At 35.9% G+C, this 25,767-nt stretch overlaps 1 protein-coding gene across 2 annotated transcripts; it reads right to left on the reverse strand.

Moving 5' to 3' along the window:
* Window positions 1-89: 89 nt before the first annotated feature.
* Window positions 90-24,336, reverse strand: LOC128166569 (rho-associated protein kinase 1-like). 2 transcript variants are annotated; one of them, XM_052831834.1, is made up of 38 exons: window positions 23,863-24,336; window positions 23,279-23,360; window positions 22,814-22,914; window positions 22,555-22,614; window positions 22,328-22,405; window positions 20,786-20,961; window positions 20,413-20,497; window positions 19,971-20,118; window positions 19,582-19,720; window positions 18,875-18,966; window positions 17,256-17,415; window positions 17,115-17,139; window positions 17,002-17,019; window positions 15,826-15,840; window positions 15,269-15,357; window positions 14,680-14,788; window positions 13,470-13,628; window positions 13,141-13,221; window positions 12,758-12,923; window positions 12,109-12,215; window positions 11,730-11,880; window positions 11,114-11,274; window positions 10,703-10,825; window positions 10,404-10,465; window positions 8,249-8,318; window positions 7,918-8,021; window positions 7,181-7,367; window positions 6,892-6,985; window positions 6,665-6,759; window positions 5,688-5,822; window positions 4,512-4,734; window positions 3,769-3,940; window positions 2,901-2,979; window positions 2,472-2,537; window positions 2,202-2,334; window positions 2,040-2,105; window positions 1,028-1,160; window positions 90-420 (listed from the first exon to the last, which is right to left on the reverse strand). In XM_052831834.1, exons 1-38 carry the CDS (start codon window positions 23,956-23,958, stop codon window positions 318-320), a joined length of 4,143 nt encoding a protein of 1,380 aa, XP_052687794.1. In that variant the 5' UTR covers window positions 23,959-24,336; the 3' UTR covers window positions 90-317. The 2 variants fall into 2 exon arrangements, with proteins under 2 accessions (XP_052687794.1, XP_052687795.1); XM_052831835.1 differs by lacking the exon at window positions 17,002-17,019 and having other exon boundaries at window positions 23,863-24,334.
* Window positions 24,337-25,767: the final 1,431 nt, after the last annotated feature.

Consider the following 25,767-nt stretch of genomic DNA (forward strand, 5'->3'; position numbering starts at 1 on the left):
ACGGCTACAGCTCTGTTAATATAATGAAGTATGGAGCGAGTCAAGAGAAACTTGTCACATTCATCACCATTTCAAACAAAACGCCAAAATTGAGTTAAAATGACAATTTTTATTTACATAATAACGATATAATCAAGCAGATTCGGACAGCTATTGAAAACCTTGATCAATGTATGAACCAGATGTCAAGGAATGTATAAGAATAATTGATATAAATAAATAATAGCTACTATTTGTTATGGTTACGTGGCTCTGATAAAAGTCACAGTGTGCTATGGGGCCAGCTTGGCCGGCCCCGGGGGAGAGGTTTTGAGCTGCTATGATGGTCGGCTGTTAGATGGAAGAGTGGAGGAGGATCTGGCATTACTCTGGCGTGCCTGAATACCAAACGAAGCATACTGTCGGGTGTTCCGCGTAGGCCTGCATAAAACAAGGTCTCAATTTAGTACAATTATGAAATTAGATACTCAAACAAAATAAACATATAGCTACAGAATACATGTATCATACTAATGTTGATGTTAATTACTTAATTACTAAGACAGTGTTCTAAGGTACATTATTTATTGAATATTAAATATGAATTTTAATCTATGGTTATAATTATTACCACCATTTAGCCACAAAATTAATCCTAGTCATTGTTGAATTACTAGAGGTTTAAAAAAGGATTATCTAAAGATTTGATCACTTGTCTCAAGGGAAAATTAAAAATTAGAAAAAAATTCAAATAACATAATTGATGAAAGAGAGCTGATTTCAGAGAAAAGTTTGAATTGACTAAATCAAAAACGCCTACACTCCAGATTTTATGTATCCAGTTGTTCTGAGAAACACCCAAATTTATTAAACCCTAAAAAACCCAGCTGTTCTGAAAAGCACCTTAATTGAATTGAATTAATCAATTCAACTGGTGGAAGACATATCTAACTGAACTGTACCCTAATTTACCCAGCTGATCCACGAAACATCCTATTTGAAATGAACTCTAACCTACGCCATTGTTCTGATGATAAACGTATCTTACCCTGCCGTTCCTGAGCTTGCGAAGCCCTTCCTCGAGATTTTTTTGCTGAGATGTTGGATCCATACTTTCTGTTTTTCACTGGTATCTGCCAGAAGTAACATCTCCTTGGCCTGAATGTTCTGATCATAGTTCACTGAAACAAAGCAAAGTATACATCAATCATTGGCAAAACATGGCTACATTTCTGTTGTACTGCTTATTTTGCAGTTAAAGTGTTTATCTTGCATCTGTTTTAATCTAAGAAAGAGTAAGTGTTATTAAACAAGAGATGTTTGTGAAACACTTATGCCCCCTCCCTTGGAAACATCCACAAAGAAAATGAAATTAAACTGCAAATATTTGGAATTTTTCTAAGTCAAAGGGGCATAACTCTTTCGAAAATTGCTCTATCATACCCAAAATCAAACTTGACCTAGACATTTTTTAGATACACCTGTATACCAAATTTCATATCAATATGTGCACCCTCTGTGCAGAAAATGAGCGAAACTGCAAATAACTGGAATTTTTCTATGTCTAAGAGCCATAACTCTGTTGAAAATTGCTCGATCGTACCCAATATCGAACTTGACCTAGATATTATTATGATAAACCTGTATACCAAATTTCATTTCAATATGTTCATCCTCTGCGAAGAAAATGAGCGGAAACTGCAAATAACTGGAATTTTTCTATGTCCAAGGGCCATAACTCTGTCGAAAATTGCTTGATCGTACCCAATATCGAACTTGACCTAGATATTATCATGATAAACCTGTATACCAAATTTCATTTCAATATGTTAATCCTCTGTGAAGAAAATGAGCGGAAACTGTTGGTGGACCGACTGACCGACAGACCAACCGACAGACCGACCGACGGACCGACTGACAGACAGCAGCAAAGCAATATGCCTTCCCTTCTTCGAAGGGGGGCATAATAATTGGGGTGGGGTCGGGTTGGACAAAAGTATAAGAAAATACACAAGACAGCCCATTAGTGTCTTACCACTATAGTCTTTATCAAACCTTACCTTTACAATAACCAACAAATTCTTCATTCTTATCTAAATGATCTTTATGAGCCTTGGTATGGCATCCTACAAAACACAACAACACATTGGTTGACTATTTATACAACAAGCAGATATTTCATCTGATTGGCTATCTACTACAGATCTGGCCACCCTACTTACGCCTACACTCCAGAGCTTGGGGAGGGTGAAGCATATGCCACACTGGTTTGTTACACGAATCACATGTGGTTGGAGTGCGGTAATGGATAGGCACAAACTCATGCCCTTTGTGCATTTCTACTGCTGACTTGTCCTGTAAATAGGTCAACATTGCAAGACTAATGACATTAAAATAAAACCGAAAGGCAATCCAAATCAGCAAAATAATGACTATATCAGTACATGTATGTATGTCTTTCCTGTTAAACTGTGTTAGCCTTTGTTGCCTACCTGAGCTGACATATCATGACCAATTTCTTCTGGTCTTCGATTCTCACCCTCCGTAGCATATAGCACCTAAAACATAACAAAAATCCATGACAATTTGTACGTATAGTCAATTATACATCACTTTTACTTGCATATCATTATTTAAAAAATTAAAATGTAAATCATTTTGTTTTTGAATTTATATACACGTTCATGACAAAGTTTTTTATACTGACTCCGACAAAAACAATGCTTACAACTATTAATTTGAATTAATATATTTACTCAGTCTCTACAGATTCTCACCTGAAATATCCTTGAATATCTTTAAAATCCGCCAAAGACACTTTACCTGTCGATCTCTCTATGTACACTTAACTGAAATATCCTTGGAATACTCTAAAATATTTTATAGATATTTTATCTATTTATCTCTCTACAGCATCTCACCTGAAATATCCTTGGAATATCTTTTGAATCTGCCCGGTACACATCTCCCTGTGTCACTGGCCTCACATGGAATAGCGACCTGCAACAATAAAAATCAGTGGTAGCATGTGATAACAACATGACTCTTATAGTCATTTGAATTAAAAAACATACACAACAGGGATAAAACATACACAACAGGGATAAAACATACACAACAGGGATTTGCTGATTGATTTTGAGACTTGTACGGAATGGTGATTGATGGATAGTTCTGGACTCATTCTTTGACCTGTGACATGTGATTCACAGACTTTTGACTCAGTTCTCCAAGATTTACATCTTAGTGATAGAATTAAGTCTCCAAGACTTGTGTCTTAGCATTAGATTTAAGTCCCCAAGAGTTTTGACTTAGCGTAAGACTTAAGTCCCCCAGACTTGTGTCTTAGCAATAGACTTAAGTCCCCTAGAGTTGTGACTTAGCGACAGACTTAGGTCTCCAAGACTTGTGTCTTAGTGATAGACTTAAGTCCCCCAGAGTTGTGACTTAGCAAGACTTAGGTCTCCTAGACTTGTGACTTAGTAATAGACTTATGATCCCCAGACTTGTGACTTAATAATAGACTTATTACCTCAAGACTTGTATCTCAGTGATAGACTTCAGTCTTCCAGACATGTGACTCAGAAAAAGACTTAACTCTCCCAGACTTGTTGTCTTAGTGAAAGAATTAAGTCTACCAGACTTGTGACTTAGTAATAGACTTATGACCCCGAGATTTGTGACTTAGTGAGACTTAGGTCTCCCAGACTTGTGACTTAATAATAGACCTATGACCCCCCAGACTTATGACCTAGTAATAGACTTATGACCCCCAGACTTGTGACTTACTCTATATCTAACACCAGCACAGGGTCGGACACATTCTGCCGGTCGGCCTCGCTGTTGTAGAACAGTACTTTCTTACTGCTGACCACCACGTATTGTTTCTTCCAGCCGTATTTCTTAATGTTCTGTTTATTTGGCACGGCTAACCATCCCTCCATATGAATATCACTAGGGGCTGCAATCAAAGCACAGCTTACATTAAACATCTACGCCACAAATACAAACTAGAAAAAATGTTGAAGCCTACATTTTAATAATCAGCAGTGATGATTACTTATTGGTAAATGCTCTGTACTAATTAATCCTGTTCTATCATATTATATGTAAGTAACATGTACAAAGGTTATCCAATATGTAAATGACATGTACTACTGTGTGCAGACGTTATTATTTACATGTAAATAAAGTAACTTCTACTTAAAAAGATTTTTAAAAAAGGTCTCCATGCTTACATTTACATTAAACAGACTCCAATTACTTAAAAATGACCCTACTAATGTATTCTAACATGTATAATTGTGTGCTTTCATGTAATTATGAAATTACATGCTATTGTAAGCTTACATGTAATTATAAAGATACATTATTATGTCCTAACATGTTACTATGTACATTTCGGTAATTAATTATGTACTTACATGTTCATATGTACTTACATATAATTAGGAACTTACATGTTCTTATGTATGTACATATAATTATGTACTTACATGTTGTTATGTACTTACATATAATTATGAACTTACATGCACTAGTCAGACTGACATCCCCATCCTCCAGGTGAGAGCTATTTATAGACACATTGTCGCTGACCGCCAGTTTCTGGCGGAGCTGCTCTATCTCACTCTCCTTAGCATCTAGCTCCATCTGGAGTTTCCCCTTCTGTTGTCCCTCCTCAAACAGCGCCGCCTGGGTCTCCGATAGATCCCGGCCTAGTTTCTCCACCATCTTGTTGTACTTCTCTTTCTCCTGTCAACGACACAGGTACTGAAGTGAATGATCAGTTACAGATACTGATGTACAGACCGTAAGTAAGGATGTTTACAGACACTGATGTACAGACCGTAAGTAAGGATGTTTACAGACACTGATATACAGACCGTAAGTAAGGATGTTTACAGACACTGATGTACAGACCGTAAGTAAGGATGTTTACAGACACTGATATACAGACCGTAAGTAAGGATGTTTACAGACACTGATGTACAGACTGTAAGTAAGGATGTTTACAGATACTGATGTACAGACCGTAAGTAAGGATGTTTACAGACACTGATATACAGACCGTAAGTAAGGATGTTTACAGACACTGATGTACAGACCATAAGTAAGGATGTTTACAGATACTGACGTACAGACCGTAAGTAAGGATGTTTACAGATACTGACGTACAGGCCGTAAGTAAGGATGTTTACAGACACTGATGTACAGACCGTAAGTAAGGATGTTTACAGACACTGACGTACAGACCGTAAGTAAGGATGTTTACAGATACTGACGTACAGACCGTAAGTAAGGATGTTTACAGATACTGATGTACAGACCGTAAGTAAGGATGTTTACAGATACTAACGTACAGACCGTAAGTAAGGATGTTTACAGACACTGATGTACAGACCGTAAGTAAGGATGTTTTCAGATACTGATGTACAGACCGTAAGTAAGGATGTTTACATACATTGATGTCTAATGTCCATATGAAGGTAAATATAGACATTTCAATGAACTATCCCTGTGCATTTCCTACAGTAAGCTAACATAAATAGCGGGCGTTGATTTTGATACAGATATGTATATAAACATATTGTTTAAATCTATTGTGGAGTCTGCAAGGTGAAAGCGCTATAGATTTATATAAGTATTGATGTATATAAGTCTAGATATTAATATAACTATTTATAGATTTACAGATATAAACTGACCATGTGAAGATCCTGCTGTAACTTCCTCATCTCTTTCTCCTTCTTTTTCAGAGCCTGGTCCGCAGCATTATTTTTACCCGACTTCTTGGAGGAATATTCTTTTCGATTCATAATCTCAGCTAGTTTGTTAACAGCCTGCAAAGAAATACAAAGGTCTGGAACTTGCATACATATTTCATTAGCATTATAGTGAGTAAGAATACCAACATCTGCTTAATTACTCATCAACTCACTTAACAGTTCAAAGTTCAGTAGACCTACTACTGATAACAGCATTTTAGCAGTAATTATATTGAAGTGTTTTTCATGCTGCTTCTTTTCCGGTTATAAGTTTTTTACCAATAAAACCTCCCCCACCAATGAAACCGAAAGGGACTGTTGTCTTTATCATTGTCTGTCATCCTGTTTTAAATTTGTTTTCCATACCTTTTTTTATGGTTTGGTGAATTGATTTGAAACTGGTGTCGCTTAATAATGAAAAACTACAGATCAGCTTTGAGTTTAATTTAGATTTATCAGCAAATGATAAAGAAAATAACTTTATTAAAATGACTCAATTTTTATACTCAATGGGTTTGTCCTTTAAAAAATCTTTTTCTCAAAACCTTTTTAGCTTTAAAAATGACAAATAGGGATGTCGGTAGGGACGTGTATTGCTAAGAAATACCCTCAGAATGTTTGGTCAACTACACTCTAACACGTGTAGAAGATTGGACATAAATTCCACTAATATGACTGAAAAAACATTGAACAGAGCTTGTACCAAGTCATAAATGTTTAGTTTTACAATAAGAGTATTGTATTAATAAAAACAATAGTTTAAGCTTTAATAAAGACACACATGTAAAATGAACAATTATGGAGAGGACAAACATCATGACTTTTTTTTGTAAGACTAGTTTAATGTTAGTGCCCATTGAGAGAAGCAACTATTTCCTTCATTATATTAACCCCTTCTCAATTTGTAACACAAGTACCTGGATTTTCTTGAGCTTCTCTTCCTCCAAGTTCTTCTTCAGTTTCTCAATCTCTGAGCTGGAGCCACCAGACTGGGACTGCACTTGGCGAAGATCTATATTCAAGAATTCGACGTAACATAATAATTTGGTCTGGACATGGCAAAGATCTATTGACATGACATAATATTGGTCAATGGATGACACTGATCAGTGTGCAAAGACAGTCATTGACATCAGACACCAACCTTCTGATAACTTCTGCAACCTGCTGTTTAAATCATTCTTCTCCGCGGTTAACTCCTCTATTTCCTTCGAATACTCTCGCTTAGAGTCCTCCATCTAAAACACAACAATTACATTCAGTTAGTTCAATTTCTAACTCTTGTAGAGTAAATAAAAATGCTAATTTCTCCCATTTTATCATTAGTTTCAGTACTTATTTTTTACCTTTGTAAAATATTAACAATAAAGTTTAACTATTCTTTTGGCCTCCATACAACCATTAGCCACTCTGACCAAGGACCATACACTTACTATCTGTATGAGGTGCTCCTTCTTGCTGATCTCTGTTTTATGGCGGTTCATCAACTCTTTGATCTCCAGCTCCAGTACTGTCTTTTCTTTCTCGACGTCCGTCAGTTGTTCCTCTGCGATGGATCGGGCCAGATTCTCAGAGTCAGCCTTAGCCATGGCTAGCTGTAACTGGGCGGCAAAGGATTCCCTGCAACAACACAAATATTATCAAATAAAGAGATTAAAAATTGTTCAGAGAAGTTAGTAGTTCAAAAGTTCTGTCTTTTTACAAGCCGTTATTCCATATATTGCATACTGACAGAGACAATTTCATTCCTGAGATAGACATAGTGACAGTTTATCTCCAAAAGGTCTTCATTTAACCTGTATTTAACCTCACATTAAGCCTGTACACAATTGTTGGGTCTTCATTTAACCTGTATTTAACCTCACATTAAGCCTGTACACAATGGTTGGGTCTTCATTTAACCTGTATTTAAGCTCACATTAAGCCTGTACACAATGGTTGGGTCTTCATTTAACCTGTATTTAACCTCACATTAAGCCTGTACACAATTGTTGGGTCTTCATTTAACCTGTATTTAACCTCACATTAAGCCTGTACACAATGGTTGGGTCTTCATTTAACCTGTATTTAAGCTCACATTAAGCCTGTACACAATGGTTGGGTCTTCATTTAACCTGTATTTAACCTCACATTAAGCCTGTACACAATGGTTGGGTCCTGCAGTACTCACTTTTCCTGCTGCACACTCTCCAGGTCTGTAACTGCATCTTGGTATTGCTTCCCCTTCTCTTCAACATCCTCCTTCAGTTCCTTCACTTGTGTTCTATACAAGGACTACAAATGCAAGTCATCACATTAAACCTCCAAGTTCTATACAAAAACTTCAGGACAAGAAAAAACCATTTTAACAAGAGCTTGGACTTTGGGTAGTTGTGTCAAACAGTAAATAAATGTGACTTAGGCATGTCTATTTCATTGTTGGCCACTCAGCCATAATAAAAGAGGTAATAATACCACTTTTCCTTCTACATTAAGAATTCACTTCCCCCTGATACACTCACTGAGAAATACTGTTCTGCCTCCAGCTGATCCTGTAATTCCTTCATCTGTAGCTCATTGATAGAGAGATCCCTGTAAAAACAATACACACAATCTTATAGCTCATTGATAGAGAGATCCCTGTACAAACAATACACACAATCTTATAGCTCATTGATAGAGAGATCCCTGTACAAACAATACACACAATCTTTTAGCTAGTATGTGATAGGAGATTAACAAGTTGTTGGTGAGCCAATGCCAAAGTTACATACATGTATATAGAGCTCGTTTCAAAACACCATCGATTTTCCCACTTGTTGACAGTCTTGTTTTCGTCAGAAGCTGGCTAAATCCAGACACCCATCGCTTCGCCAGCATCAAAGACATGCAGCCTAAAACCCCAACGCAGTACAACCGCGTTAGAGATGGCTGGGTCACTTTGCCAGCATCAAAGAAATGCAGCTATCTTAACGATTATGAATAAGAACTCTTTAGTTTTCATTCACATAGATTTATATAATGCATGCATGCATGCATACATACATGCATTTTTTTTACATGTTTGAATTGTATCGATGCATTCACTTTCTTACTTTCTTTCTCTCTTCTCTCATTCAAGTCATGAGCGGTAAATTCTTAACTCTGCCTACTACTAGTGTTAAATCTAGGATTTGAAAAGGGCATGTTAAATAATTGGTAAAAAGGGCACTTTTCTCCGCGGTAAATATTATAAAACTTTGAAAGGGGCACATTTTTCTATGGTACCGTAATATTATTAATCCTTGAAACAAGCGTATTATAAGGAAAATTTTGCATCGTAATCAAGTGTGACCTCGAGATCTGTAATGAAACAAGATAATTGAACAATAAATGATTTGCTTTTGCATTTACATAAGTCTTACTCAATATTTTATTTTCTGAATCAATCTTTTTTTTCTTTCTTAAATTGATTTACATTTATTTTTATCCCTTAGAACAGTCATGGCATTGGTCTGATTAGTTTTAAAGTATAATGCATTAAAAATTCTTTATTTCATTTAGGCTTTATGTAATATGTGAACTTACACACATCTGTATCCAGTAATGTTTACTGAACCCTTGTCCAATCGGACCGTAGTCTACGGTCTGATTGGACAAGGGTTCAGTAAACATTTTTTAATCAGCACAGAAGCTACAGCAAACCTTACATACAGGTACGTAGTTCACTAACTGTATGGGGTTCAGGGGTAAACCCAGAAATGCCGATACTTTTACACAATTTGGGGATGTAACATTCATTAGCAAACTTGTAAAACACATGCAGGTTGAAAAATTGTCTGCTGCAGGAAATACGTGTAATACACATTCAGGATGTAACAATCATCAGCTACATGTAATACATATTCAAAATTCTAATGAGCTCAATCAGCTGCAACTATAATTAATGACAAATTTTTCAGCGTGGTATGAAAAAAACAAAACATAGGAGAATTTTTTTTTTTAATTTTGCTCCACTGTCACCAAAATCTTAAAACCACTTATCTCATTCCCCAACTCAAATCTTTCTTTTTTTAAATCATAAATATGAGATCAATACTCAGACTTGAAGCTGAGTATTATATTAGTTTCAGAAAAGTTAGTGATGGCAGGGCCTGATGAGGCCCTATCTTGCTTAGCCAGTTAGGTTCTCTCGCTCTCTCCATATATTTTAATAAAGTCATTCCAAACAAAATAATAATTTGAAATATTAGTATATAGAAAAGAATCAGTTGATTTTCGATCTGCAGTACACTATTTTTAATGCAGTTGCACTTTTGAATCATGCACTCTCGTCTCTCTCTCTCTCTCTCTCTCTCTGTCTGCATATGTTTAAGCTACATTTTTATAAAGTCATTTCAAAGATGCATATTAATAATACTTAATATTAGAATAAATAAGCAAAACAATTGTTTTCCGACCTGCAGTGTAATATCTCTAGTGCTATTGCACTGTGTCTACCGCATGTGTTGTTGTGACGGCGGCATGCATTTGATGCCGGCGAAGTTACCGGCCGACTGAGTCTAGCGAGCAGCTGATGTAAACATTGGCTGTCACCAAGTGGGAAAATCGGCGGTATTTTGAAACGAGCTCTAAGTACATCTCGTTCTCAGGCTCACTGTGAGCAATCAATAACAAATATTTTTATCAAAAACTTACTCTCTAATTTTGCGTAATTCCTCTTCCAAACTTCTTTTCTCCTCTTTAAGGTCTGAAATTTCCTAAAACAGATACAATTGTTTTTAAAGTTAGATATGTGTATATACAAGTTATTAAAATTTTTTCTTAATCACATTTCATCCACCTTATCAACAAAGTAAGTAATTGTACTCAGTTTTCCCCTGTGTACAATTATGTAATAAGTAATTGTAGCCTGTTTTCCCTCTGTGTTCTGTGTATGGAATCTTTGTTACATAGTCAGATTTTGTAGCCTGTTTTAGAGTTTCTGTGTTAAGTACCTTATTGAGCTGTTTCTCCATGTTCTTATAGCGAGACAAATCGTGGGTCTGGGTCTTAAAGTCGCCTTGCATCAGGTTCCGTCTCTGGATTTCTTGCTCAACTTGCAGAGAATAGTTTTTAGACTAAAATCAAAAGTTTTAATTTCTATGAACTCAAATAACAAAACTTGAAGAGAATTATCTATGAAATTTCTTAATTCTACTGGCAAAAAAATCCAACATACTAGCTATAATGACTGTTGTCTTTATTCATTAAAAAGTCAAAATACTGATGTAAAATACAGTGGTTTGAACTTCAAATTCTCTTTGATATAAGCATATTATTAACATATTTTTCTATGGGTTTCAATATGCTTAAGCTCTGATATTGGATTTACATTCCCATTGTCATTAAAGCCAGGTAGAGTGTACCTTTTCTTTCTCATTCTTGAGCTCGTTCTGTACTGCAGTCACTTGCTGAGTCATCTGTAGAAGGTCCACCTTGAGCCCAGACTTCTCTTTCTCTGCTGCAAGTAGCTGGTTCTCAGCCGAGGCTCGCGCTGTCTTCTCCTGGTCCAGCTTGTTCTGAATGTCTGGAATACAGACATAGAACTATATTCATTTCCTAACATAGCAACCGATTCTTTCAGGACCAAAAGTAAAAGAACCTAAATGCATATTGCTTTTTGGGAAAAAAAAGTTTGAAACATTAAAAAAGTTTGAAACATTCTTTTAAAATACTTTAATCCAAAAACATTTTTCATTGCATGCCTATGAATTACATACATCTATTGCATTTCAAATAGCCATACATCTATATAAACATGAGATACATATACCTATACATCCATAAACCATTGGACTCAGACTTCAGTAAAACAAGCTTCGAATGGCACAATGTATTTTTGAAATTGATGATGTTCCTTCACTTACAATAGTCTTACAACAATATGGCCTTAATTCTTTAATTAACTAAGCAAGACCATAAAACATAGGACCCTCATTAGGGCTTAATACATTATCCCCTGTGTTGGGCTACAAAACAAACCATTGATAGCAGATGTTCTGGCCTCCTCTTTTGATAACAAGATGTCTTTTTTGTCAGCATTGAACCTCTGGATCGTCTCTTTGTGACTGTTTATCTCTGTGTCCAGCTTCCTCTTGTATGTGTCCAACTCCAGTTCAACATGGCTCTTACTCTGTCATCAAAAACAGCAGCAAAAGTGAAAGCAATACAATACTCTACTGACCTCAATGCAATACTCTATTGACCTCAAATCTATTTAATTTAAATAGTACACATTTTATTATCAAACCTTAACAGAACTCATGCTAAGAAAAATTACAGAATTTATTTTAATGATCATACACTTAACAATACACTCTGGGGAAAATTTAAGATGTTTTCAATCCATAGAATAATTTACCTTTTCTAAGCGAATCACAGTGTCCTTGACCTTCTGAATCTCCATGGTCAACTCTTTCTCCTTTTCTTCAGCTTTTTTCTTTTCTGACATAAGTGATGAGATTCGTTCTGGAAAGAAACAAGTTTTAAGATGTGTGTTGGAAGTAAATGCATCAAAAAGAACAAAATCCGGAATGTGTATTACATGGCACTGATGATTGTTAAAATACATCCCAAATGTGTCTTACACTTTCCATAGCTAATAATTGTTACATCATTAATATTTATTGCATGTGGATAATTGTAACCTTTTGAATATGTATTACATGTAGCTGATGATTGTTACATCCTGAATGTGTATTACACGTATTTCCTGCAGCAGACAATTTTTCAACCTGCATGTGTTTTACAAGTTTGCTAATGAATGTTACATCCCCAAATTGTGTAACACATGTCCTGTGTACCTATTGTATTACACATGCCCCGTGTACCTATTGTATTACACATGTTCTATGTACCTATTGTATTACACATGTTCCATGTACCTATTGTATTACACATGTTCCATGTACCTATTGTATTACACATGTTCCATGTACCTATTGTATTACACATGTTCTGTGTACCTATTGTATTACACATGTTCCATGTACCTATTGATCGTTACATACCTGACAGTTCGGATGACTGGGAAGACATCTGTCTCTGACTGTTCCTTTCATGGTCCAGGGTGGACTGTAACTCCATTACTTCCTTCTGTAGAGACTGCTTGGCACTCAACACTTCACCGTACTTGGCATTCAGCTCACTGTAACTCTGTTCTGACATGTTGTACCTCTGGAAGAATCAATTACAGCATTACACTACTTTTGTTACTAAATCAAAAGTGGCTTTCACTTTTTCTCTCAAAAAGACTTTAAGTTGGTCTGAAATAATCGAAATTTTTTTTTGTATTTCAAGATACCCTTCCTGTTAATATCACAACAGTAGAAATGTAATCCTAGTAGTTGAGAGAAAACCATTGTCTTGGGGATTTTATATAGACCAAACTTACCTGCTGTAATTCAGCACATGACTTTTTATATTTAGTGGCACTGTCTGTTTCAGCTTTTATTTTTTCATTTAAATCTGTTATCTGCAACAAAATTAAAGAACTCATTTAATAAGTAAATTCTGATTTATAAATATTACATTGAGTACACATATCAGTCAGTCCTAATAACAATAATTTCAACAACTTTTGACAATATTATAAAGGAAATCCAATTTCTTGTTTTTTGTTTCCATTGGGCTTAAACATTGATTTCTTAATTTTCAGGGATTTAGGAATTTAATATCCTCACTCTCTCTATCTTTTATCTCATTCTCTCTCTTCAGACTTACCACTTTTTCCAGACTATAGATCTTTTCATTAACTTGCTGGTTGCTGTTAGATGCTTCCTTACGAGATTTTATTTCAACCTCCAACTGTCTTTCTTTATCATGAAGCATGGACTCTAAATTCCTTTTCAACTCTAACTCCATATTTAACTTTCTTTGGTTCTGAAACAATTGTAAAACTTTTCAAAACTATTTGCATAAATAATGCAAGCAGAACATGTATAGTTCTTGGGTTCAAATAAAAAATGAAATGTCTATTCTTTTATAGTCGTGAGTATTCATACTCTAATGAATGCATTGTAGATATATGCCTGCAGGACTTCAATGTGATATTTGGGATCATCATCACTTTGCACCTAAACATCTAATGTTAACAGCTTACATTTAACTAAAGGCAGATTTTCATCTGTTTTACTTGTAAGATGACATTTAATAAATAAAGTACATTTCTATGAATATTAAATTGTGCATGGCCAATTCATCAGCCACAGTGAAACATATAGCAATAAAGGATATATAGTGAAGTGAATGACTAAACTAAAATTTAAGCTCTTTGAGCTGACAGGAACAATGTTTTCTTTGAGCTGACAGGGACAATGTTTTCTTTGAGCTGACAGGGACAATATTTTCTTTGAGCTGATAAGGACAATGTTTCATATCAGCAGGGATTTGTTTCTGTGTTGTGTTACTATGTTTTCCCATCAGCAGATGCTGTTGCTGACAATTCTTTGTTTTCCTATTATGAGGTGCTTTTCTGTGGTATGTTGCTGAAAGTGTTCGTTTTTCTATCAGCAGGCACTTGTTTCTGTGGTGTGTTAATGACTGTATTTTCCCATCAGCATGAGCTTGGTTTTATAGTGTGTTGCTGACAGACACTATGATTTCTTATCAGCAGGCACTTAATTCCTTAGTGTGTTGCTGAGAGAGACTATGTGCTTGTTTTCTGTAGTGTGTTGCTAACAGTCTGTTATCTGATCAGTGGGTGCTTGTTTATGTTGTGTGTTAAAATAAAATTATTATGACTGTTTATGTTTTTCTATCATCATGTTTCTGTATTGTGTTGTCAACAGCTCTCTGCAGGACCATGTTTCTGCAGGTATTGCTGACCAGGCCTATGTTGTTCTATAGATCAGCAGGAGCTTGCTTCTGTACTGTGTTGCTGACAGAGACTATGTTTTTCTAACAGCATGAGCTTTTTTCTGTGCAGTGTTACCTCTTGAAGGTCCCTCTTCAGATAGACCAGGTTTTTCTCAAGGTCTTGACACTCCTTCCTCAGCATGGGCTCCTCTCTGTTCAATCTCTCCAAGTCTGACTGGGCCATCCTACAATGAATGCATTCTGTAGAGTGTGTATACACATTAATGTACCCATCCTGTACTAATCTAACTAAAACATACATGGGTGTCTGCATCCATTACACTTTAGATGACTTGTATTTGAACTGACTTGTATATATACTGATCAGTCTTGTTTACATTGTCTGATCAATTGTTCTGTCTGTATTGCCCTGTATACCTATATTGCCTACTTATCTGTATTGACCTGTATTTGTATTGTAGAATATTTGTATTCACCTATAAATATGTATTACTTTGTAAATTAATTGCCCTATATTTGAACTGTCTGAAAAATCTACATACTCGGTAGTAAAGTATCTGTAGTGCCTTATATATCTATATTTGTATGCATAAATTTTTATTGTCAAATAGATTTTTTTATCAAATAAATCTGTATCACCCTTTCTGTATTGCCTTACATCTGTATTGCCCTATAATTATACATATTGCCCCTGCCTGTCTTACCTGTATCTGTTCTCAATCTCCTCCTTGGCTGCTTTCATGGCACGGAGCTGATCCTCCAACTGTTTGAACCTCTTGTCTCCATTCCCGCCCTGTAATTAGTTATTAGTATAGCAATCAGTTATTAGAACAGGGGCTCAGTATCCTTGTTATTTTCTATCTCATAATTCGTTTTCAGGACTTTTGTTAAGTCGGCTATTAGCTCATCTGAGATTTAGTTTTCTCTAGTATCGTAAATAGTTTCATGACACGGCTGAAGTGTTTGCTCTACATGTACAGAGTATGTCATTACAAACTGCAAAAGACTCAACTTCTCTGGTGTTTTTATTTCTCTAAGAATGTCCTTTAGGTATTTTCTGAATATATAATGCTATTGAATTCTATGGTAGTACAGAAGTACTTCCTTACAATGCGTAGGAAAAATATTTCTAAATTTAAGATTCTTTTCTTATAGAAACTTTCTTTGAAATATTATTAAAATAAGAAAAAATATAAGATCAAGATGGTATCACAAGGACATTAACTTGTTCTCATTTTTTCACAGAAGCTTTACTACTTACGTCCATTGATGAGACCTGAAATATAAAATATGAAAACTAGGCCAGGACAAATCCAATGCAATCATTAACATTAGCCAATCACAAAACATTTTGTAATTATGTTTCTATAAAATATATATCACATTCCCTGGTAATTTAACATGTTTCACTTTTCATTGAATTGAAAATCTTTACCTATGATATACATTTACTAGCAAAAACAAAAGTAAACTAAAGAAAGCCATTCCTCTCTACCCCTCCCCCTACTTTCATGTGAGCCAGTGGGTCAAACAAAGACAGAAGCTGTTTACTGTAGCTACAGTGTATATTGTATACATCTGGATTATTAACCCGTCCTCTCTGATCTACACAACAAAATTTTGTGTCTACTGACCCAGGAATAAGCCATAAAACCCAATAAGTCACTGAGACTTGTGCACCCTATACTAATGGTAAACTCATACACAAGTCAGGGTATAGATTACAAGTACCATGAACCAAAGTAAAAGGGTTCACTGTTCCTACAAATGTTTAGATTAACATTAGCAGTAGGGATAAGGTCTAAATATCAAGTGTTCCAAGAGGCTCAATAAAAGTCAGTGAACAAGATAACAATGTGAACATTTTATATAAAACTGTGAAGTAAATTACTAAAAGAACTGGGCAGGTTGTGTCTTGTCATGATATTGTGTCTGCCAGGGATAGAGTAAGTAATCAAGCTCAAATCAAGCCACCTGTAATCTGTGCTACATTGATGACAGAATCTGTAGAGTCAGATTTTGTTACACAATCAAGTTTGTTTCTAGGCAGTTAATTAATTCCTGTACATATTGATATAAGATTCCATTATCAGAACTGAGCATGGTTAAGCCTAGATATGTTATAAAACTAACTCAAATGTATTATCTGTTTCACTTTCATTGAGGTAAGATAAGAGACCAGAAAGTGATCTATCTGTGGCCACAGATTGCCAGTTCAGACAACCAGCTACACCTTCACTTCAGGCACCTTTACTTATTCATTTATGAACCAGATTGGTACTCTACACCGTACATCAGCCAGAGACATGCAGACAACCATTCTGACCATCTACATAGGTACAGCTATCAAGATTCAGAGCAGGAATCTCAGACTGTTCTTGACAAGAGGGAAAGGAGTGGGTGATTTCTACTCTACCATGTTAGATGTTTCACTTACTGATTTGGTCTCATGGGTCTGGAATACAAGTAAACAAGTCAAGTCTGACGTAACTAGTGATAAACAACTTAGATACATATACAAGTGTGTCTTAAAATAAAGGTAGTACTTACACTGGGGCCAGAATCTGAGAGAAGCCTGGAAATAAACATGTATACACATCAATAGTTTGTAAAATATCTCCCAGTCTACAAATCAGAATGACAATACAAAGTAATGATAGTTGAGATATTAAATCCCTCCCGTTCACTTACTGATATTCTTTGTTGTACGTGAAGCCGATGAAAGGAAGATGGTTGCCTGTGAAGGCTTTAGGAACAGCAAAGGATTCATCTGGAGTGTCATCCTTCTCTATTTCCTCAAAATTACTGGTGTCCACATCACTGGACAACTCTGGAATGACTGGTGGGACGGCTGAAATCAAACACAGCGACCAATCAAAAACAGGTCTCAGATCAAACACAGCAACCAATCAGAGGCAGGTCTCAGATCAAACACAGCAACCAATCAGAGGCAGGTCTCAGATCAAACACAGCAACCAATCAAAAACAGGTCTGAGATCAAACACAGCAACCAATCAAAAACAGGTCTCAGATCAAACACAGCAACCAATCAGAGGCAGGTCTCAGATCAAACACAGCAACCAATCAAAAACAGGTCTGAGATCAAACACAGCAACCAATCAAAAACAGGTCTCAGATCAAACACAGCAACCAATCAGAGGCAGGTCTCAGATCAAACACAGCAACCAATCAGAGGCAGGTCTCAGATCAAACACAGCAACCAATCAGAGGCAGGTCTCAGATCAAACACAGCAACCAATCAAAAACAGGTCTCAGATCAAACACAGCGACCAATCAGAGACAGGTCTCAGATCAAACACAGCGACCAATCAAAAACAGGTCTGAGATCAAACACAGCAACCAATCAAAGACAGGTCTCAGATCAAACACAGCGACCAATCAGAGGCAGGTCTCAGATCAAATACAGCGACCAATCAGAGGCAGGTCTCAAATCAAATACAACGACCAATCAGAGGCAGGTCTCAACAAATCAAACACAGCGACCAATCAAAAAACAGGTCTCAGATCAAACACAGTAACCAATCAAAGACAGGTCTCAGATCAAACACAGCAACCAATCAGAGGCAGGTCTCAGATCAAACACAGCGACCAATCAGAGGCAGGTCTCAAATCAAATACAGCGACCAATCAGAGGCCGACCTCAGATCAAACACAGATTTCTTGATGTTCAAATCAACAGAATAATCATTGGGAAAAAACTCTTAAATGGCTTCCTAACACTTGCAAACATAGCATAACAAGTTATGACGTCTAACACTTTAGGTTGCAAAGGAAATGTACTCATTGCAGTATTTTCTACCCAGATATATTCAAAACACCCTTTTGGCTTCAGAGGGTACAGATTCCAACCTGGAATTTCTCTAACGTTCCTTTTAGACCTGGATAATAAATGTCCCTGCAACAGCTTCACATACTGTGGAATCATTAGAATTCATGATGGCTCAATTTTCGTGGTATTCTTGGGTAGCCCTCCCCCATGAATTTAAATCCTCAACGAAAACAATTTTTGAAAGAATAATCTTTGTTGCTGAAACAGTTACCGACGCATCCACGAAATTACATCCCACGAATCAGCAAAAAAGTCATAATCCACGAAAATTGGCCCCCACGAATTTAAATGATTCTACAGTATTTGAGCAGAAATATACTACGGAAATAGTGGGAGAACTGTCATGACACACACTTACCAATATATAGGACACTACTATTTGAAGATTGTGAGCAGAGTCCTGGATAATCTACAACTGTTATGTCAATATATCTGAGAACAATAAATTATCCATTGTTACCTTGTCTGAGTGTATCCCAGGTCCAGTCAATGTTTCGAAAGAACTGGTGGGTCTTTATCTCCTCTATTCCATTTCTTCCCAGCCTCTCGGTTCTGTGAGAACAAGAACATAACTTATCTGTCAGGTTGTCTTACTGAATTGTTTGTTATCATGTTCCAAAGCCTGGCTGTATGTTTATCACAGCATTTTGGGTGTACAATATATGTTCATGATATTATTGTTTATTAATAATCACATTCTCAAAGGGCTTAGATCTTCATTCCATTAACCATGTTTTATCCCCTTAATGCATCAGTCTTGTAGATCATCAGTATATTGAATAATTAACAACCAATTAGTACTATGGCTGGGTATTAGCATTTATGCATCATCAGTATAGTGCACTAATTAACTACCTATTAGTACTATTACTCTGTTGTCTGTGTAGGTTTGCATCTTCAGTATCTCACTTGCCTTGCCAATTGTACTGAATTATGGGGATATCAAATCAGTGTGCAGTAAATTGATAAGATATTGCACACTAGAATAAAATTCTCTAGATTTCAAACTACTTCCTTGATGAGCTACATGTATGAAAATCACACAGCATAAAAAATCACAGAGGATTCTTTTAATCAAATGTTTTGACCCCTTTTTACTAAAAGCACCACATTCAAGTAACACGTGTGCTAGACAATGTCATTTATGGTTGATTGACAGTCCTTTACCTGTCAGTCAGGAAGGCACATATCAAACTTTTGGCTTCGTGTGAAATTTCAATGTCTGTGGGAAAACTCAGCGAGTTTTTATGATCCATTATTTTTCCATATGTTCCAACTAAAGAATCTGCATAAAATGGAGTATCACCTGAAAGAAACAACAAAAGCCTAGTTTAACATTTTATTCAACTCAATTCATCTTAACTTCCTTATGGGATATATAAACACTAATCACAAACATCTCAGAGAGGAACATAATATATAAACACTACTCAATGACCAACATCTCGTAGAGAAACACTACTCACCAACCAGTATCTCTTAGAGGAACATGAAATATTAAACTAATCACCCACCAACATCTCATAGAGGAACTTGAGATAAATAAAACTACTCACCGACCAACATCTCATAGAGGAACACCCCGACTGACCACCAGTCACACTCCCGCCCGTAGTGGTTGGGTCGCCCCTGGGACTGCAGCACCTCTGGGGAGATGTAATCAGGGGTCCCTACCGCCGTGTCAGATCTAACCATTCCACTGCTCTGTATAACAACAATCAGGTACTTAGTGTGTGTTCAGTATATCTCTCGGAGGGGAGATGGGGAAGAGAGAGAGAGAGAGAGAGAGCAAAAAAACTGTCTGAGAGAAAGAGGGAGACAGACAGAGAGACAGAAACAACACATTCAAATTTACAATGTCATTGTTCATCAAATGACATATAAACTCCTTGAATCATTACATTTTTGTAGAGAAATGTACAAGCAGATGTATATGATATAAACTTCATACAGTGAAGTAAAATCTTCCATTGGATACTTAATAATGGGAAGACTTACTCTGTCCATTCTCATGCAAGTTCCAAAATCTGCCAGCTTTAGGTGACCCTTACTGTCTAGAAGCATATTGTCAGGCTTCACATCCCTAAAGGAAAATAAAAATAAAACAGCTACACAATTGTATTGACCAGCATTTTATGCACATCAGAATATTAAACATGCCATGTTAACAGAATGCTTGGGTTTAAAGTAAAACCTGCATCACAATACACATGTGCCTATTCATATTATCCAGGTCTCAGAAATTACAGTAAATAAAATATCAAGACACCAGGGTTAAGCGCCTCTTCGAAATCAAAATGCAAATATACAGAAAAATCAGACACAAGGTATTGAAGCTAACTACAGTATCATAACATGATTACACAATTACCTGTGAACGAAGCCCATAGAGTGAATAGCATCCAGCGCGAGGACAACTTCAGCACAGTAGAACTTAGCCCACTTCTCTGGTACATCATAATTACTCATTAGGTTAACGAGGTCACCCCCTGGCATGTAATCCATCACCATGTACAGATATTTGGAATCTTGGAAAGCGAAGTGAAGCTGTAAACAGAATCAGAGTACAGAACTATCAGTGTTTATTTACAATAGAGAGTATATCAACACCAGTTTACTCCACATGATACAGAACTATCAGTGTTTATTAACAACAGAGAGTATATCAACACCAGTTTACTCCACATGATACAGAACTATCAGTGTTTATTTACAACAGAGAGTATATCAACATGAGTCTACTCCACATGATACAGAACTATCAGTGTTTATTAACAACAGAGAGTATATCAACACCAGTTTACTCCACATGATACAGAACTATCAGTGTTTATTTACAATAGAGAGTATATCAAGAGTAGTCTACTCCACATGATACAGAACTATCAGTGTTTATTTACAACAGAGAGTATATCAACACCAGTCTACTCCACATGATACTGAACTATCAGTGTTTATTTACAACAGAGAGTATATCAACATGAGTCTACTCCACATGATACAGAACTATCAGTGTTTATTTACAACAGAGAGTATATCAACATGAGTCTACTCCACATGATACAGAACTATCAGTGTTTATTTACAATAGAGAGTATATCAACACCAGTTTACTCCACATGATACAGAACTATCAGTGTTTATTTACAACAGAGAGTATATCAACACCAGTCTACTCCACATGATACAGAACTATCAGTGTTTATTTACAATAGAGAGTATATCAAGAGTAGTCTACTCCACATGATACAGAACTATCAGTGTTTATTTACAACAGAGAGTATATCAACACCAGTCTACTCGACATGATACTGAACTATCAGTGTTTATTTACAACAGAGAGTATATCAACACCAGTCTACTCCACACGATACAGAACTATCAGTGTTTATTTACAACAGAGAGTATATCAAGAGTAGTCTACTCCACATGATACAGAACTATCAGTGTTTATTTACAACAGAGAGTATATCAAGAGTAGTCTACTCCACATGATACAGAACTATCAGTGTTTATTTACAATAGAGAGTATATCAACACCAGTTTACTCCACATGATACAGAACTATCAGTGTTTATTTACAACAGAGAGTATATCAACACCAGTTTACTCCACATGATACAGAACTATCAGTGTTTATTTACAACAGAGAGTATATCAACATGAGTCTACTCCACATGATACAGAACTATCAGTGTTTATTTACAATAGAGAGTATATCAAGAATAGTCTACTCCACATGATACAGAACTATCAGTTTTTATTTACAACAGAGAGTATATCAAGAGTAGTCTACTCCACACGATACAGAACTATCAGTGTTGATTCACAACAGAGAGTATATCAAGAGTAGTCTATTTCACACGATACACACAGGATCCCCTTCACTGAGGATGAGCCCTTGTTAACTTACCTGTACTATCCATTCACTGTTAGCATTAGCCATTATTTCTCTTTCTTCCCAATAAAAAGCAGAGTCCGATCTTTTGATCTTAAAAGAAAAAACACCAGTCAAATACTTTATTAGCATAAAATCCAGTGGATAAATATAACAATGAGCGAAAAAGCTTTTTTGCCACAATGTGTCAAACATCAATCAAAAGACTATTGCGTTTTTCCTTTCAACGACAATCTTCTCACCATTTCTGTTTTACTGAGTAGCTTCATTGCATACACCCGCCGTGTTGATCTGTGTCGCACCTACAAACACAAAAACAAACTTGTTCAAATCTACAAACACACAAACAGGTTAATATATATAGAAACAAACAAACTGAGGTAAATCACTGCATCTGTACTGTACAGCTTGTATTAATTTTAATTCTCTTTTTCCAATAAAGAGCTATATTATTGATTGTAGTATCTTGGTATTACAAATTATTTAAATATTAAGTTCTACCAGTTGAACTTCTCCGAAAGCTCCCCGTCCAATAACCTTGACAACATCAAAGTCGGCATGTCTCATCCGACAGCTGTTGACAAAATCCACTGGCTTCCCATCTACAAGTAATCACCACACAATGGTAAACAACAACAGCAGTAAAAATATACTTCTGCAACTAAACAACAATTTTACTTTAAAATATTTACCAATCTGATCTTCATATTCATCTAAAAATTATACCAATTTAGTCTTAGTCATGTAGCTACTTTTTGAAATGATGTTGATAAGTCAGAAATGCACTTAGGTGAAGATTTAATAGCACTGTCAACAGTATAAGACAATGGCTACTTGATCATGTATTGTTTATCTAAATTATGCATTTCGGCCATCATCCTATTCCCTTTCAAATGTATAGGCCTATGATCTATAATGGCCCAATATACTATACTGTAAGCAAGTTGAATTAACATAACTTCTTACATTTTGTGAGAAACTGCTCAACACTTTTATTTCTTTTAATGGCAGGATGATCCAAATCACTGACAAGGGCAGATAATCCATCCTGAAATAAGAAAAGATCATATCATTTGTGTTTTAGCCATTTTCTTCAGATTAATAAACATCTGATGTGTTCTACAAACATCTGGCAACTTAAGCATCAAACGTGATATACCAAAGTCGTCACAACACTTGTAAATATTAACAGCAGTTCCATTCATTTATGTGACTAATGTGTCACTGCACTGTACCTTTATTCCTACATGTATGCAAATGGCATGGTAAAAAGTGTGTAGCAATGTCACATATTTTCCTCCACTATAAAATGATCAAAGCGTGATGCAAAGGTAGAGGCCTAGCTATCCCTTTTGATTTTAGCATATACTTCATTGTTTATCAATTGTCAATATTTACATAATGACATAAGATAAATTTAGCTTGATCCAATTAATATACATTTTGTACTTATCAAATTCTTGACATGACAGCAATAATTATTGATATCTGAGAGCGCGGGGTGGGTTAGCACCTCCCCTCCCTCCCCCACCCTTATTTCCGCGCCTTACCAAGAGACTGTTTATGTTTAGATCCGAGTTTGGATCTTTGAGACGCTCCTCGATCTTCCCCAAACGAATTCTGTATTCGGGGTCGAAGTTGGACATTTTGGCGTTCGCCTCAGACTAACCAGACGACAGTTGTGAGACAGTTACATACTACCCCCTCCTCCTCTCAGCATGCTGATCATCGGGGGTCAACATCCACAAACTTCCGCGTGCATTCCACAATGTCCTGAAAACGTACTCATTTGCAAAAAGTTCTTTAGCAAATATCACAGAAATGAACAACAATCTGTAGTTAAAATGTCCACTCTGTCGACTAGAATAGCATTAAACAAACACCTGTCAAACTAGTTTTAGTGTGCAACCGCCATTAAATCGCAACAATATGGCCTCTCTGATTCGATCACTATTTCCGGTTTATTTAAATCTGATGCTGATTTACGTTGTAATGCTACAGTGTCTAATGAATTTGTAACTTATCCAAGAAACTTTTTAAAAGAGAAATAAACACTCATGTGTCTTATTTTTAAGAGCGCGGGAAGCTGGGAGTGGGATTTGGTTATTCAAATTATTGACATTCCCCGCGGATCTTAGGTGGCGGACCCGTATTAAAGGTAAACAGGTTAGATAATCATAGAGAGGATAGAAAAAGATGGGAGTTTCCTAATATAGTGAGACTGGCGGGTTTTTTTTAAATTGATGGTATTTATGCCATTAAAAACCACAAAACGAGAATCTCAATTTATCATGATTTATACCCACTCGATCATGATTTACAGCCACACGCTCTCTCTCTCTCTCTCTCTCTCTCTCATACAATTTATTTTCAACACCTTATAAAGGAAGTTTTATATATTAAAGCACAGATGCATGTATATATAAGGGAAATACTTTCCATATTCTCAACGTGACAAACGTACAGTGGTATAGGCCTAGGTATTTACTTCCCGTCTATATATGGCCAAATAAACACAACTATCTGACTATATAACAGCTGCATGATTTATGCAACAAATATCCACACGTTATTAACTTGTGCATGTACTGCATGTTTCCACATTCATTTAATAGGTTAGCCTCTTAATTTATATTATCTAGGTGTGTCACTAATATATATAACATCAAGAATGTCATGGCTTGACCAATAAATTCGCCGTAATTATAGATAAGAAATGAAGTTTTTTGATTAATTTCTAATTGAATTGAAAGAGTTATCTTGCATGATATGCGTTATCAATTTTGATTATTATTTTTTTAATTCAGCCCCTTTAATAAACGTTGTTCAATATTTGTCATGTCAAAAATATATATACAATGTACAAGTACAGTGTATGAATGGTATTTGCTGCATTGTATGTGCGACTGGGCACGAAACTTAACCTCTTTTATTTATTATACAGAACCATCTAATCGTTATATTTTATCAGAAGCTGAAATATGTATATGTACCATGGAATATATAATGTAAAGTTGGACAAATGTGCAATTTTTTTCATATACATTTTAAGATACAATTAATATTTTAGCTTGCAACCCTAGCCCCATCCGGACTGGGGGAAAAATTATAACACATGTTAGTTGGTTTAAAAGTGTGTAATGTTGAGAAAAGTATCATCCGTTAATACTGAAGTTTTTCAATAGTTTACATGTTAACTTTTACTCCTTTAAGCTGACCTGAGTGCTTAGGGTACAAGACCGCACAGATATGACTCTAACGAAATGCATATAGCCATATGCTGCAACAGGCATTGGACATCCCTTGTTGCCCTATGTGGTCAGGCCAACAAAATACAGTTTTCAACCCTCTGTATAAAATTCTATACTTCCACTCACTGTCATACCTTGAAAATATATCACAAATGTATAATTACCGGTATATAATATGTCTAGGCTATATACAATTGTATATGG

Source organism: Crassostrea angulata, chromosome 10 (assembly GCF_025612915.1).
Source record: "Crassostrea angulata isolate pt1a10 chromosome 10, ASM2561291v2, whole genome shotgun sequence".
NCBI classification, from domain to species: domain Eukaryota; kingdom Metazoa; phylum Mollusca; class Bivalvia; order Ostreida; family Ostreidae; genus Magallana; species Magallana angulata.

Bases quoted from the DNA above. Each gene is read 5' to 3' on its own strand.
- LOC128166569 (XM_052831834.1), bottom strand. From the start codon at position 23,958: ATGTCCAACTTCGACCCCGAATACAGAATTCGTTTGGGGAAGATCGAG. The intron at 4,735-5,687 runs GTCAGTTTATAT...TGTCGTTGACAG, and splicing joins TACAGCAGGATCTTCACATG to GAGAAAGAGAAGTACAACAA. The intron at 1,161-2,039 runs GTAAGGTTTGAT...GCTTTGTTTCAG, and splicing joins ATTTGTTGGTTATTGTAAAG to TGAACTATGATCAGAACATT.